The following is a 12,633-nucleotide window of genomic DNA, read 5'->3' as shown; positions in this document are numbered from 1 at the left end:
TGGATGCCAAGCTTTCGGATGAAAGAAATATGATAGTGCCAAAGAAAGATGACGGAGGGTGGAGTGAGTAGATCAACGACCACGCAGTTTTATCAGAAATCGCTGCAGCAGCAGCAGGTACGTATTTTGTTGACGTCCCGTCCATATCGTTTCGTGCAGTGCTATCCATGAATCATTTTCTATTTTCGTTCGGATCCCATCACCACGGTCATGTCATACGCACTCACGCTTGGTTTATGAGAGCCTACCTACAAACCTATGGCTATGTTCTTCACACACCTTGAAAGGCTGTGAATGGTGTCCTCGCCGCAGCCGCCAACATCAGTTAAAATCTAGCTAGACTAGATCTAGTAAAATTTATAAACGTATTTTTAGGAAATTTACAGTAAGTTACAGACGTCAGTCAAAAGTCTAACAAGATTACAGTGAAATTAGTAAATTTACATGTAATTACCCACATGTACAGACTGTGTCACCACAGACAGTGCATTTTGGAATACACGTGCAAGATATTTAACAGGTCATTAACGTTAGACATAGTTCAGTGAATAACAAAGATCAAGACTCGAAAGAGTGTCAGCTCGTCACTGTTGAGCTGAGTGAGGTGTTGAGGAGGTGTTAAGCAACTGTTTGATATCCAAGACAAGTCCAACCATTCACTATTTAATGATTTTTCGCAGTCTTGAGGACCCCGGCTAATTTTTGTTTGATGACTGCGTGCTGGGCCCTGTCACCTGTGCGTGCTGTGCATAAAACTACGAAGGGCAGGGCTCACCTGGGTAATAGGGGCTAAATCATTTTAGGCTTCTACCTTCAGCACACAAGCCCCTAATTTCCTAAGCTAACCAAAAACTGCGACCAGCCCGAACGACTCGGCATAAACTTGCATGTTTCAGTGATTTGTAACAAAAGATGTGGCAAGGGAATTTGTTGTTGTTATGCCAGTTACACGCATCCTCGGTCTCGGGGAGGCTGGAGAGTGCATTCCAATGTCTTTTGTAGATCTAACATTAGTAACTTTAGCAATGATTGACAGATGAGGTCACAACCAGAATCTTGGTTTGGAAGTTTTTTTTGTGGGCGTATCCAAGTAATCTGAAGAAAAATAGAATTAAAATTATTTTAAAATATACACTGTGTACATGTACATGTAGATCTACTGTATATGTAGGATGTTTCTAGATATTTGTTTCACCGCAAAAGTCATGTTGAGGGTATCATGAATCAACACAAATCAACATGCATTTGTTTGTCATAAAACCTTAAAAATTTAGAAACTCATCTTCGAGGAGGGGATCACTAATTAGCCTATTTGCAGAGGGCATTTGTTCATTGTCCTGGGAGAAATTACTCTGTGAAATACAGTATGTAATGACAAAAAACCCCCCACAAAAACAGAATCCGCAAAAATGTTATACCGATCTGTCTGTTAGCACTGTCTACACAGTTACCGATTTACAGGCAGCTACCACATGCACACCCACACAAACGCACAAAAGCCTCACCTGTGTGGTTTGTTTGCATGAACTGTGGCGGTGGATGGGTGATCACACTGGGGGATCCAGAGGGGGCGCACTGGGCACGTGCCCCCTCTTTATTTTTGGTTAAAACAAAAGAAATAAAAAGAAAAAATGTGGGAATGCGTGCGACCCCTTTAATTTTGCAAAGATGTCTCCCCTTTGTATGGAATTCCTGGATCTGCCGGTGGATCATGATTGTTCCGTGAAGACTAGAATCTAGATCTACAAGATATGTCCCTGGCCATGGAATCGCTTTCCTATACCAGAGCACCATCAACACAGTAAAAAAAAAATGATATAAAACTCCGAACAGACAGATTTTTCTGTTTAATTTCCCACCTACATGTACAATAATCAATTGGAACCACATACATGTAAGTGAGAGCATTGTACTCAAGTACAATGTAAACTCACCTTTTACCAACTCCTTCAAGAAGGCTGTCGACAGATCCCTTTCGGCTTTATATACATTGTATTAACATGATCAATGCTTTAAAACACCCCTGCGCCCACTCTCTACTGATAGCGGATGCATTTACAGGATTGTATACCCAGTAGGACCTTGCATGGTGTTTATACATCCAGATCCAGACTGTATACATTGTCTTATGAAATTCAACTATGTCTTGTCTTTTCCAAGTAGGGTACATTGGATGGAAATAAGACTCAAAAGAGTGTGTTGAATAAAATGTACTGTATGCAACTAACGTTCAATCTACATGTACATGTAGATATCTCAAGTTCCACAGAACCAAATTGCACCCAAATCACAGGAAACACTTCATAGCTTATATCCAATTACTGACATGAATTTAAATCAGATCTGTTATCAGATAGTGTCAAGATTTTTCATCTTAGAGGGAAGTATTTTTAGTTATAAAATCGTATATGGCAGATGGTTGCTAAGACCAGTTTGACTGTGCATACATTGTATGTTTGTCACAGTCAGAGAACAAAAGGCCCTGATCAAAAAAGGAATTTTATCAAGGAATTTGAAAAATGTGTTCATCACCAAGTTTCAGTGTACAGTAGATGTGTACAGTGTGTTGTTTGCTCAATTGGTATTCTGTAAACATGTAAAAGCACTGCCTACAATGTATTTCTTACATTTATCAGGGTGCTACATACAAATTGTACAGCTGTAACTTTAATTTACCACTTGCCCGGTCGGGCAAGCAGACTTTCAAATTTACTATGAAACACTTGCCCAACTCTTAATTTCACTTGCCCGAAAAGAATGTCCAAAATATAAAGAAATGATTCAGAAAATCATAAGAATGTGTAAGTCATGAGCTTAAATCACTTGCATAAACAGCACACATTGGATTTGCATGCTTATAGACAATACAAACTTGGTCTAACAAGTGTTGGTGTTGCATTGCATTTGGGCTTCTTCACGTAAGTGTTGGAAAGTTGCTGAAATAAATGTAAAGTGTGTTGCATCACTAAACAGCCATTATTCTTGGGCTTTTATGTGGTTGACTTTGTGGTTATATTGGGGGAATAAGTGAAAAAAAAAAGGTGCCTTCAAAACTTTTTTCCAATGCCCAATTTGGGCAAGCATTTGTTCTCATTGCTTAAAACCACTTGCTCGAATTTGATTTTCACTTGCCCCGGGCAATCGGGCAAGTGCTTATGTAGCACCCTGATTTATGTAGCATACACTATGTACTTGTACATTGTATTTGCCGACCTTCCCACTTCGTGGTTGCCAACACAATTGGGTAAAAAGCTTTCCCCGGGAGCCCTTCCCAGGCGAGCCCCTTCCCAGGCGAGCGAGTGCTACATTTTTGTACATGTACAAGTACTGTACTATCAATAGTCACTATGTTGTACGTGTACCACTGTACGTGTGTGTATGTGTGCTTTTCTCAGAACTAAGGAGAGCATACACTGTAATTCCTTTGTATAAATCATATACAATTGTAGCTACAGTGTACGTGTTTGTCCTGTTTCAAGAAAAATGTACATCAAGTCTAAATGGCAAATTGTACACAGTACATCCATTACATGTGTTCATGTTTCACACTAGACTTCTTGTGATTAGTACAATGTACATTTTTCTTTTTTTTAATGCAAGTTCATTTGTATGCATTGCAAAATTTGCCATAATTTTTTTGTTTGTTCTTTTACTCTCAGACAGTTGCAGCTTGGTGTTGTAATGACTCAAGCCACTGTGCATAGTATACTGTACCAAGGAATGTAGAGGAGTTGCATAAGGTTGCTATTGTAATAGGAAAATAAAACAAAACAACGTAAACTGTGAATGACCTTACATGTACAACAATAGAGGCCTTTTTTTTGAAATGCAAAATACCTCAGAGATGAGTACAAAGTTCCTTAAAAGTTAAGAAGACTATGTAATGTCTTGTCTTGATGATGATGATGATGACGATGATGATGATGGTGATGATTCACAGCATTTGTATGGTGTCATACTGTAATTACCTGGGTTTTTTTTTTTTTTTGTGTGTGTGTGTGTGTATTTGTTTTTTTAAAGAAATCAAAGGCGCAGATTCCTCCGAGAGGGATAGTTATTGAATGTGTGGTGAAAAAATTGTGAGTCTTGAGTGAAGCTTTGAAATATCATGCTGGTCAACTTGAAGCATTTGCAACTCACAGATCAAGAAAAACACTCCACAAGGATTAGTTCTTCTTAAATTGATTTTTCTTACAGGGTTTGTATCTTTGTTAATTTGGATCAATTTGGGTGTTTTTTCTGTGAGTTATGGTTGTTTTTCTTTGGCCCAGTGACATTGATCCTGCTTCTCTACCATGGTTGCATGAAACACCCACTGTAACAGCTTTCCTCCATTCATTAAGGCTAATTTCTTGTCACAGGATATGGCCAGGTGAGTCACATGACCTGCTGGCAGTACGTGCCGTGATAACACACTTTATTGTGGTTACAGGGTGATGCTACCTCTTTCGATTCACTTTACAAGGCAGATGGAGACAGACATGAAGCACCGCTACATTTGTAAGGGTGGCGTCTGCTGACATACAGCCAGCCGTGTCTGTCGTGGAATAAAACCATAGATGTACAGTTGTACACTGTCAGTCCTTCAGCCATAAAGGCAGACAAGGCTTTTGAATCAAATTTTTAGTGGATAGAAATGTACAATGTACATTGTAAGTCTACTAGTAGATTGCAGCTTGTGCTGTAATTTACATAGGCCTACATGGCAAAGCTTCATGGAAGTACCAGTACAGTTACAGTGGTTGGTTTTTCGCATTATAAATTAATTTGTGCATAATGCACTTTGTTCAGGATGATTTTAGCACTATTTTTAGCAAACCTTCCAGTGCAGTGAGGTGATGCGTGTTGTTATGGAAATGGTAGGCCAATCAAATTAATGTTGTTCACTGTGCACGCAGGGAGTGGTTGGAGAATACCGGATTGATGTACAATGTACACTGATCTCTTTTTATCATAGTGGTGCCACACAGTTGTACCACATAATTATGCTGTGCATGTACTGTAGTGATGTGCTATCATTTTCCTGATATCTACATACTGGATGATGTGCCTTGTCTCATGTGCAATATCATCAACATCTAATGCATCCATTTCTGATAATATACATGTACATAACACACTTCATATTTGTTGTTGAGTTTTTGTCCCCGCCGAACGAGTTCGAGCAGGGGACTATGAAACGGGCTCCGTACGTGTGTGTGTCCGTGTGTCCGTGTGTCCGTCTGTCCGTCCGTCCGTCCGTGTGTCCGTCCGTGTGTGCGTCCGTGTGTGATCAAAACGTTCAAAATGCTACTCCTTCGCCATTTCTAACCCAATTTTGATTCTGTTTGCTTTATATGATAGCACTACATGGGAGCTTTGAAACTTCTATACAGAATTTCAATTGTGACCTTTGACCTTGACCTTTGACCTATATTGTACATTTTGCTTCAAAATGCTACTCCTTCGCCATTTCTAACCCGATTTTGATTCCGTTTGCTTTATATGATGGCACTAGGTGAGGGCTTCAAAACTTCTACACAGAATTTTGACCTTTGACTTCTTTGACCTTTGACCTTGATTTTTTACCTATATTGTACATTTTGCTACAAAATGCTACTCCTTCGCCATTTGTAACCCGATTTCAATTCCGTTTGCTTTAAGTGATGGCACTAGGTGAGGGCTTCAAAACTTCTACACAGAATTTTGACCTTTGACTTCTTTGACCTTTGACCTTGATTTTTGACCTATATTGCACATTGCCTACAAAATGCTACTCCTTCGCCATTTCTAACCCGATTTTGATTCCGTTTGCTTTATGTGATGGCACTAGGTGAGGGCTTCAAAACTTCTACACAGAATTTTGACCTTTGACTTCTTTGACCTTTGACCTTGATTTTTGACCTATATTGTACATTTTGCTACAAAATGCTACTCCTTTGCCATTTGTAACCCGATTTCAATTCCGTTTGCTTTAAGTGATGGCACTAGGTGAGGGCTTCAAAACTTCGACACAGAATTTTGACCTTTGACTTCTTTGACCTTTGACCTTGATTTTTGACCTATATTGCACATTGCCTACAAAATGCTACTCCTTCGCCATTTCTAACCCGATTTCGATTCCGTTTGCTTTATGTGATGGCACTAGGTGAGGGCTTCAAAACTTCTACATAGAATTTTGACCTTTGACTTCTTTGACCTTTGACCTTCATCTTTTTACCTATATTGTGCATATTGCTACTAAATGCTACTTCCGGCGGGGACATACATATTACGCACCGCGTAATTTCTACTTTTCCTTGTTTTTTGGGTTGTTGTTGTTGTTATTGTTGTTGTTTTGGTTGGGGGGGGGGGGGAGGGCTTAGGTGTAGTGGGTACCAGAAGTGGAGTTGAAAGCATCATCAAAATCCACCATAACCTTTTACATGTAAAATGGAGAAAGGGTGTAGTCTTAGAGGCAATTACAGATTACTGTATAAGGATATTAAGAAAGGCTTACAATGTTCATGTACCCGGTTACTTGTAAGCATACAGTACATGTGTTTCAAAGTATAATATTATGATAATTTTGTATCATACAGCTGTATATGGTGCACAGTTAAAGGGGATGGCTAGTAACTGATCAGTGGGAATCAGTGGGAATGCTGGGGGATGATTGTTACAATCCTTGTGGGATTCATTTAAGAGTACATTATATATCGATCTATTGTTGTGTGAAAATTATTTGCTTCAGAATGGTCTCATATTCAAGTAATGTGCAGTTCAATGTTTCCAGGTTAGCATGCCTGTAGTGTCGGGGCGATCGTTAACAGGCCGTTAACGATCGCCCCGTCACTGTACAGGCATGCTAACCTGGAAACATTCAATTGCACATTACTTGAATATAAGACCCCGTTTACAGTGCGAGGCTCGGCCGCGGCTCGGCCACGCCCGTGCCCAGCCCCGCTTCAGTGTACGACGTTTAAACGCGCAAAAGGCCAAATGCGGGGCCAAAATTGGCCTCGCAGTTGGCCTCGCTCTGGAGGTGGTCTTGGCCGCGGCCGAGCCGCGGCCGAGCCCGGCCTTTTCTCAGTGTAAACGTAAACTGGGCCAAATGCGCGGCCAATTTTAGTCTGGCTTCCAAACCCTCTGCCTGTACTATTTCGCTGTTCAGGATATTAACCCCCTCAACGTCGAAAAATAGTATAGTTTAAGGTGGTTTTGTCCTGCAAAGGATTTTTTCCTTCGGCAAAGGCCTTTGCCTGAACGGCGACTTCGTCGCCACGGAATTCATTTGGCAAAGGGTCTGAAAACCAGACAATACCAAATTGCATTTGTTTACGAGCAGAGCGCCACTACGACAAAATATTGAAAGGTTTGAATTAAAAGCGCGGCCGAGCCCAGCAGTGTAAACGGACAAAATTGCGGGGCCCGGCCTCGCAATTGAGGCTGGGCTCGGCCGCGGCTCGGCCGCGGCTCGGCCCAGCCCCGCACTGTAAACGGGGTCTAAGACCATTCTGAAGCAAATAATTTTCACACAACAATTGATACAATATATAATGTACTCTTAAATGAATCCCACAAGGATTGTAACAATCATCCCCCAGCATTCCCACTGATTCCCACTGATCAGTTACTAGCCATCCCCTTTAAGACTGGGTTTGAATGAGCCTACAGCAGCTGTTGTGGATTGAGTGTATAGTACATGTACGTATACAGACAGTAAAAGACTGGAGTGAACTCCTAGTAGCCCATATTAAAGTGGTATATGCATTTGTGCAGCCTGGGAATGCAGTACTTCGTTGTGGTTTGATCTGTGCATACATTATTGTATAAAAAACATGTACAAATGTGTAGTTGTTCTGTCAATGCACTCTTTTATCCCAGACATTCATAGCCAATTCATTGCAAGTTTAATGGAAAGGCACAATATGTGTACCTACATGTGTACATGTACATGTGTACATGTACATGTACATGTGTACATGTACATGTTTGCTTTGTGTTGTGTACTGTACACTGTACATTAACTGCGACCAGCCCCAACGCTATGCGTTGGGGCTGGGCATTGTAGGATTTTTTATCTAGGAATGCGGAGTATCGCGGTAAAATTTCACCTTAAATACTAAAAAATGCGTCAATTTGAATACTTACCGATGTATCCCACTTATTGACAAGAGGATACGGGGAACGTAGTAGTCCGTTAATAGTCCATTTCTGTCTAAATTGATGACTTTAAATGATTCGGTCAGCAGGGATCTCCGAGATTGACAACTGCTCAGGAAGACGGGATTTGAAACCTCTGCGCTTGCGCGAGTCGGTAGCACTGTAGCCTTTGTGACCAGGCACTCTTGCTGCGCGACATCGTGTGGCGCCCGATCGCTCTCTGCTAGTGTGGGCGCGTTTCACTTGAACCCTTTCGCTCGCCACTACACAGCACGCAGCGAAAGGGCCTTGTTCAAAGGCTAAAATCATCGCGACTCTCATGCGTATTCATATCGCCAATGCGCAAAGTGCCACGTAAAGGTTGCATCAAAAGCCAAAGAATGAACGGGAGGTGTGGAGATTTAACTCGTAGAAAAACGTTTTTTTTTAAACTACATGGGATCAATGTGGAAATTAGCAAGTGAACGTATCGTATGAATAAGGTAAGAAACGTACATGTGATAAGCCTGTTGCTGGTAAAATACGAAACTTATAGTGGCGCGAAAATTTGTGTTTCTTTTTCAACGTACAGAGATAGCACTCTTTTGACTCAGGGTGCTCCCACAGTATAACTGTGTACAAGGAGCGCCCTGGGGTTAACTGTGCATGTACATGTATGTGTGTATTTCTTTGAAATGTTACATTGTGACCTGCACATACAAGAAATGTAAGCTTTGTTGTCAAGAGCTACATTATTATACTATACGTGTACATCTCATCATGATTTCATAATTAGTGATACATACTTTAGTATAACCATGGAAGGAAAAGGTGCCAAAAATGGTAGAGATTCAAATTAGATGTACAGTGTACAATACTCTGTAACATGCATTGTGGTCAAGCTGTCCCTGTCCTTGCCTGATATGTACAGCTTTTTTTTCTTTTTTTTAAAAATATTTTTCCTTTTTTTTTTAATGTATAGTAAAATTACCTCATTAGAAGGTTTAAGAGAACTTGCATCCTCACAAGGCTTCTAAAGCTTTCCTCCAAGTTCTCTTTTTTCATTTCACATCTAATTTTAACAAAGGCTGTATTCCTCAGTTAAATATCTAAGTGCGTTATTCTGTTAATTTGTTATATTTATTATGTTATACATTCTTATCAATTATTGTATGCTTTGTATTTATGTATGTACAGCTGTATGCATTGCATGTTTGTTTGTTTTTATCGTAGAAATGAATAAACGAACTGAACTGAACTGAACTGAATATCAGTATAATGGCCAGGCGTTGTGGCGTGCGCCTGTAATCCAGGTACTTTGGAGGCAAGGGCTGGGATATGGCTCAGTTGGTACTAGCGTGTCTACTTTCACATCCAAGAGTAGCGGGTTTGATTCGTGAGTCGCACTGAGCAATGTTGTGTGTAAGCATTCCGTCCCCTCTAGTAAGAGGCAAAACACTCTGTCCCTCGGACAGGACATTAAATGGAGGTCCCATGTGTGTGTTAGCCACGACACAGGCACGTCGTTAAAGATCCCACTTCATTCATTCATTGCAAAGAGCAGGGTGCCAACCTGGTGAAGTAGTCCCCCTACCCACCTGCACAAGAAAACGGGCAAATGATGCCGACCCCTTGTGGTTCGCCCCAGGTGACTAGCTGCAATAGTCAGCAAATGTTATCAACCAGGCACGCTGTGCCATACACTTGAATGAATGAATCAGTATGATTTGTAAGAGAAAAAATTGAAACTTTTTGTCTAATAGGTTTGAAAAATTTGCTACATGTATGAGCTGCTTCTCTGCCATACACAGTCAGTATGTGCACTAAAACATGGTAAACATGGTAAACAGTGTAAAGTTCTTCCTGTCCTGGTTATCTTAAAATTTATGGCTTCACAGCCTAAGCCAGACCTACAGTTATTTTTACAAAAAGTGATAAACCAAGTTGGACACCATTATGTTGTTCCTTGTGTGACTGTAGCTAGGTTGTGTGGTACACTCCAGTAGTTACATTTTACATACACTTGTATGTACAAAATTAGGTCACTCTGTATATGATATACATTAGCAACTAGACAGGGCCAAGCCTTTGTTGAGCTCAGACCAAATATCAGTGAAACTAGTCTACTGTTGTAATGGACCTTAAAGGCATGGTGTAACAGCATTTCAAGTTTTCCGTTTGAAAGCTCTGAGCAACTACATTTGTATAAGTACATACATGCTACAGTCTATATCAATAATATTTTGTAAAAATTAGAAAATCTCTGAATGACAGGGTTTATCATACTACTGTAAAAGTGGAAATTTTTGCGGTGTTGAAATTTTCCCTCATTTTGCGCAACCCGAAACTACCGCAATATAAAAGCATGCGAATATTTTTGCTTCCCTTATGTTCCAGTAGTTGATGCCTTGATTCCGCGGAATTAGAAACACGCGAAACTCTTCTTACCCCGCCGAGCGCGAAAAATTAGTCGCGCAAAAATATCCACTTTTACAAAAGTATTATCCTTCCTCTTTCACTCCCTGTAGACCTATTAGAGAAATAATGATCCTGTTCAAGTATACAAGATTGTATGTTTTCTCTTGAGTTATTACAGTGCAGAAACATTGTAAAACTGATTTAGAAGCACGTATACATTTTTTTTTGTGTGTTAATGCTGAAATTGGAAGTTTTAGGGACTATCTGATGTTTTTTTGATCAGTTCTTCATTCCCATACCTTAAAAAGATGATGGGCAATCACGTAGGATGACAGAGTTGTCTGGCAACTGATGTGACATCATGTAGGTTAGTCTCCCTTTTCAGGGATACATTCACAACTGTGAATGTTTCTGGCACTTGTCCAGCGATGATGCTGGAGCTACACGATCCATTTCATCTGCTTCTTGTTATTCCGTTCCTGTCGTGTGAATCTGCTTGTGAGCACAGACACATACACCATGCACACACACATGCACACATGCACAGACACACATCGGTTCTCTTGTTTAGTTAGGCAGGCCTCGGGCAGACTCTTGGGCAGGCAGGCAGGCTTGTACAGGATTGCCGTAGGTGACCTTTTATGAGGAAGTGTGCCTTGAATGCATCATGGAAACGGGCTCATTACAAGCAGAATCCTGCTGTGGTCAAAACTGTCAGAAAGGTTTAGTCTGTTTGGCATTTGCTGAATTTGATTCGGCATGATGCATGATTTAGTGAGAAGTAAACTGGCATTGGAAATGTTCAGTATGGAGTATGCTGTATGCGGCATGCAAGAAAATTGTTATGCCTGTGCCTCTTTAAATAGATCGGTTTATAATAACATTCTTGTGTCATCTCAGCAATTGTTGGTTGACATTGAATAATGATTTTTTTTTTAATATAAAAGAAGAATCTTAGAGAGAGGTGAACATACAAAATGACATGTAAGAAATCTTTCATTTTCAAAGCTAAGATGGGAGTGGTAGTCAATGGCAAAATGCAGTACAGGCACATTGTATTATAGATGTACATAGGAATTGAATTATTTCAATTGCCATCTTGAAATCAAATTTGTGATGTTTCGAAGGTGTACATACCACGAAGCGGAAGGCCCAAATTCATGAAGGTGGTACAATTGAAACCATGGTTTAAACCATGGACAATTTGTATGGAGCGCCAAGTGTCGCAAGGCCTATTTCGTTACGAAATCAGGCATTTCGTCAACAAAATGTCCATTTTGTTGACAAACTGTTGTCATTTTGTCGACAAAATGACTGATTTTGTAACAAAATAGGCCATGGACACTTGGCGCTCCAGACAAATTGTCCATGATTTAAACCATGGTTTCAATTGTACCACCTTCGTGAATTTGGGCCAAAGAGCCTGGGATAACAATATAGATTCAAGTGATGACTGCCATTTGGTATGGCATGTACATATTTCTATCAAATGTTAGTGACTCTCTCTCTCTCTCTCTCTCTCTCTCTCTCTCTCATGCAGGCCACCAGGCTTTCAGCAGAGGTGGACCCCTTTATACCAGGGAAGTCCCACCCCTATGCCACCCCGCCCCAGACTTCAGGTGTGACGACCATGTACTACAACTCCACTTCCCAGCAGCACTTTGCCCAGCACCACCCACAGAATGGTCACCAGCACCCAGTGCATCAGCAGCCCACTGTTATGCAGAATGTGCCCATGCCAGGGCCAGGGGTCCAGCAGGGACAGGGGGTTCCCTCGGGCCCGGGGATGTACCACGGTGGCGGTCTACAGGGCTCAAAGGCCCCTCCTCATCAGCAAGGGGGTGGAGGAGGGGTGTACCAAAGTGGTACCTTGACCACCATGAACGGGAAAAAGGTGCCACTGACAGAACTACCACGCTACATCACAACTTGCTATCCATTCGTCCAGGATAGGTAAGTTGTGAAAAAAGCACAGTAATGTGTTCACAATTTTATGTGTGTGATCGTACAGATATGAATTACTTTATGAGGATCACTCTATTTCATTTGACTGTTCTGATAATAATGAAGTGCTGTATTCATGTACATAAAAAGTAATGCTGATAATCATAC

The 12,633-nt window shown here is 40.9% G+C and overlaps 1 protein-coding gene across 1 annotated transcript in view; it reads left to right on the top strand.

Moving 5' to 3' along the window:
• The window catches only part of LOC139734874 (uncharacterized), a 28,388-nt gene continuing 15,755 nt past the window's right edge, over window positions 1-12,633 (top strand). Inside the window, exons 1-2 of the mRNA XM_071645655.1 lie at window positions 1-117; window positions 12,062-12,474. Of these exons, the coding sequence (XP_071501756.1) occupies window positions 49-117; window positions 12,062-12,474 (482 nt within the window). The 5' untranslated portion in view covers window positions 1-48. The remainder of the gene's footprint in view (window positions 118-12,061; window positions 12,475-12,633) is intronic.

The sequence above is a fragment of the Diadema antillarum genome, unplaced genomic scaffold, assembly GCF_040938485.1.
Source record: "Diadema antillarum isolate AM-2024a unplaced genomic scaffold, OU_Dant_1.0 seq00000550_RagTag, whole genome shotgun sequence".
NCBI lineage: Eukaryota > Metazoa > Echinodermata > Echinoidea > Diadematoida > Diadematidae > Diadema > Diadema antillarum.
This window is presented reverse-complemented; position numbering and strand designations above follow the sequence as displayed.